At 41.9% G+C, this 3,873-nt stretch overlaps 1 protein-coding gene across 1 annotated transcript; it reads left to right on the top strand.

Moving 5' to 3' along the window:
- Window positions 1-1,051: 1,051 nt before the first annotated feature.
- Window positions 1,052-3,294, top strand: LOC308272146 (programmed cell death protein 5-like; the record flags this gene model as incomplete). Its single annotated transcript, XM_080708921.1, has 2 exons — window positions 1,052-1,120; window positions 2,962-3,294. The coding sequence occupies 2 exons, from the start codon at window positions 1,052-1,054 to the stop codon at window positions 3,271-3,273; spliced, it is 381 nt and encodes a 126-aa protein (XP_080565047.1). The 3' UTR covers window positions 3,274-3,294.
- Between the last annotated feature and the right edge of the window lie 579 nt (window positions 3,295-3,873).

Genomic DNA, 3,873 nt, shown 5'->3' with positions numbered 1-3,873 from the left:
GCGTTTAGCAACTTAATGAGACTCTGTTTCCAAATAAAAAATAAAGTAGGGATGGGTAGAGACTACCTTTGTATTCAGTCACCAATAACACACACACACACACACACACACACACACACACACACACACACACACGCTTGTTAAAACAAAATAAAATAAAATAAGAAGCAAAAAAATCCTACACCATTAGAATGATTTATCAGTCCTATGAAATATCATAACTTTTTTTTACCTTTAAGTTGTTTCCAAACAAAGCTGCAGTGAACATGCTCTTTGTGACCACAGGAAACTCTTTCTGGAAGAGATGACCAGAAGGGGGACTGCTAGGTTGGAAATTTGATAGTGAAAGGATAAGGATAGTAGTAACTAATGAGTAAACAGCCATTAAGGATCTGAGTCAAACTCTGCATTTTCTTAACACGAATCCTCTTCCCCATTTTTCATAACCTTTTAGTGGCAGAGCAGGTCAAGAAATGCAGGACAGTTTGGAGCGGCTCTAGGAAAAGTAACCCAGGCTTAGAGCAGTGTCAAATAATGTGTGTGTGTGTGTGTGTGTGTGTGTGTGTGTGTGTGTTACTGGGGATGGAACCCAAAGGCTTTTCTACCTCTGGGCTATACTCCCAGACCTATTTTATACTTTATTTGGAAACAGGGTCTCTCTAAGTTGCTGAAAGCCTCACTAAGTAGCTGAGGCTTACTTCGAACCTGTGCCATCCTCCTGTCTCAGCTTCCCAAGCGCTGGGATTACAAGCGTGCGCCACCACACCTGGCCTGTGTCAATGGATATTTTAAAGGGGTCAGACCACATGCAATTATGGCAGCTGTTGGAGTAGACTGGGGGCTGCTGTTGCCTTTGAGTCTAAGATAAGCCTGAAGTCACCGTTGATCAGCACGATTGGCAGCCAAGCAGAAAGTGGAATGTGGCAAGATCCAACACAAACTAGAACCTGTAAGGATAAACTAGCCCTCAAGGATGTTTGGGACCCATGAGGACACACAGGAACATGCCGGTCTCGAACCAGCTCCAACCTTTGATGTTCATGCTTAGGTCATGGTACATTATACAGAGAAGCTGCAGGACTGGATGCTGCCCAATTCAGAAAGGCCAGCCAGCAGATCAGTAAGATGTCTAGCTCTTGGATCCCTTGTATCCAAATTCCCACCTTCCAAATCTCATGCAAAGACGTCTCTTATGACCAAGGTTAAACCAGAACCATACTAGGAATGGAATTTGGGGAAATATAACTCTAAACGTAGTTAGCTAAATTGGTATAGGACAAAGCTGCCTGGTGTGGGGGGCTTGAATATCTTTCTATAAATATTTCACTATGGAAGAAAGCCACCATTTCATGAGGATACTCCAGAAGCCTGAGAAAGCCTCTGAGGTTAGGAACTGAGCCTTCTTGCCAACGACCTGCACCCTACTTCTCAGCCATGTGTCTAAGTAAGCCATCTTGGAAGAGTGTTCTCCAGCCCCAGGCAAGACTTCAGGGGACTCTGAACCATTGTACCATAACCTCCTAGTAGCTTTGAGGCAGAAACATAACACTAAGCTGCTTCTCCCTCTACAGAAACTGTGAGACGATAGCTATTTGTTGATACTTTCCGCCTCTGTATTTTAGAGAAATGTGCTACACAGCATGAGCAGATATACCAGTAGTACCAAATACTGAAAGGAATTGAGTATTCCCCCCAAATAGGAAAGCTTCGGTTTTTACTTATTATGGACTTAAAATATGTTTACCCAAACCATATCTGCATTAAATTGCAGTAGCACCATTAAGCCCAGTGGCTAGTACCTTGCATATCCAGCCTTTTTTCTTTCTTTTTTTTTTTTCATGCTAGGGATTGAACTCAGGAGTTTTCTACCTTTGAGCTGTGCTTATTTATTTATTTATTTATTTATTTAGAAACAGAATCTCACTAAGTTGCAGAGTATCTCGCTAAGTTGCTGTGGTTGGTCTCTTACCTGGGATCCTCCTGTCTCAGCCTCCCAAGTACTAGTGTTTCAGGCATGAGCTACCATGTCTGGCCAAATATAGCCATTTAAAAATAGATGAGATGGAGCTGGGCGTGATGGTGCACACTTGTAATCCCAGCATTCGGGAGCCCGAGACCAGAAGATTGTGGTTCACGGACAGCCTCAGCTACTTAGTGAAACCCTTTGCAACTCAGTGAGATCCTATTTCAAAAATTAAAGGACTAGTTGCCGGCCTTGTGCCGAGGTCCACTGCATCCCCCGAATGGTGGGAGCTCATAAAATGCGGCTTAGTCCAGCGGTCTCCATTTCTAGGGATTGCTTTATTCTCAGACGTTCTATGAGATTGTGATTTTTTTTTTTTTGTTTTTTTTTTTGGTTTTTTTTTTTTTTTTTTTTTTTTTTTTTGGTGGTACTGGGGTTCCTGGAAGCCCTTCTACCTCCGGGCTACACTCCCAGACCTATTTTATTTGTGGAAACAGGGTCTCCTAAGCCAGCACGGCTGGCTTCGAACCTGCGCGATCCTCCTGTCTCTGCCTCCCAAGCGCGGGGATTACAAGCGTGCGCCACCACGCCCGGCCTGAGATTGTGATTTTAAAAGGCCATAGAACATTGTAAGTGGAGACTGTCTCATTGACTTCTGCAAAGCCCAATTTTTAATCACGAGACAAGCTGCCTCGACCACTGTAAGAGCCTTTTATGTATCAGAAAGAAAATAAAATCGGTCCGACAACCTCCTCCCGCTGTGAAATTATACTGGATTAAAAAATAAAATTAGGGCCGGGCGTGGTGGTGCACACTTGTAATCCCCGCGCTTGGGAGGCTGAGACATGAGGATCGCGCAGGTTCGAAGCCAGCCGCGCTGGCTTAAGAGACCCTGTTTCAAAAATATAAAATAGGTCTGGGAGTGTAGCCCGGAGGTAGAAGGGCTTCCAGGAACCCCAGTACCACCAAAAAAATAAAAAGTAAAATTAGCTTTTCAGGATCCTGGCGATGCTGCCCAGCAGGAAGCAAAGCACAGGGAAGCAGAAATGAGAAACAGTATCTTGGCTCAAGTTCTGGATCAGTCAGCCCGGGCCAGGTTAAGTAATTTAGCACTTGTAAAGCCGGAAAAAACTAAAGCAGTAGAGAATTACCTTATACAGATGGCAAGATACGGCCAACTGAGTGGGAAGGTATCAGAACAAGGTTTAATAGAAATCCTTGAAAAAGTAAGCCAACAAACAGAAAAGAAAACAACAGTTAAATTCAACAGAAGAAAAGTAATGGACTCTGATGAAGATGATGATTACTGAAATAGAAATGTTTAGAGACTGGCCCTTAATGGAACAATTCTAGGACAGAAGATCTGTTTAAATGTTTACTTTATTGTCTATATACCTTTAAAAAAATAAACTTGTTACGCAAAAAAAAAAATTAAAAGACTAAAAAAATAGAGCTTGAAGGTACAATGCCCCCAAGTTCCATTCCCAGTACCTAAATAAATAAATAAACAAATAAATAAATAAATAAATAAACAATAAAAATAAAAATAGATGTGGTAGGTTTTAGGTAAAGTCAGAGAGTAGGTATTTGAAATTTATAAGTCCTGAACCTTTCATGCAGCCTGCATTTCATTTTATTTATTTTTTTTTTTAGCACTGGGGATTGAACACAGGGGTAGTCTACCTACAAGCTATACCCCCACTCCTTTTTATTTATTTTTTTTTTTACTTAGAAATAAGTTCTCACTAAGTCCCTGATCTGTGATCTTTTTATCTTAGCCTCCCAAGTACTGGGATTTTTTGTTCTGGCTCTGCCCTTCACTACTTTCTGAACTGCCACTGTTCTGGGTCACTTTTCAGCACTAGCTTTTGGACTTTCAGTAGCTCTACTGACAGCTTTTTATTCTGCAC

The sequence above is a fragment of the Muscardinus avellanarius genome (genome assembly GCF_963383645.1).
Source record: "Muscardinus avellanarius genome assembly, chromosome: 13".
NCBI lineage: Eukaryota > Metazoa > Chordata > Mammalia > Rodentia > Gliridae > Muscardinus > Muscardinus avellanarius.
The sequence above is the reverse complement of the archived record's forward strand: the minus strand, read 5'-3'. Positions and strand labels throughout refer to the sequence as shown.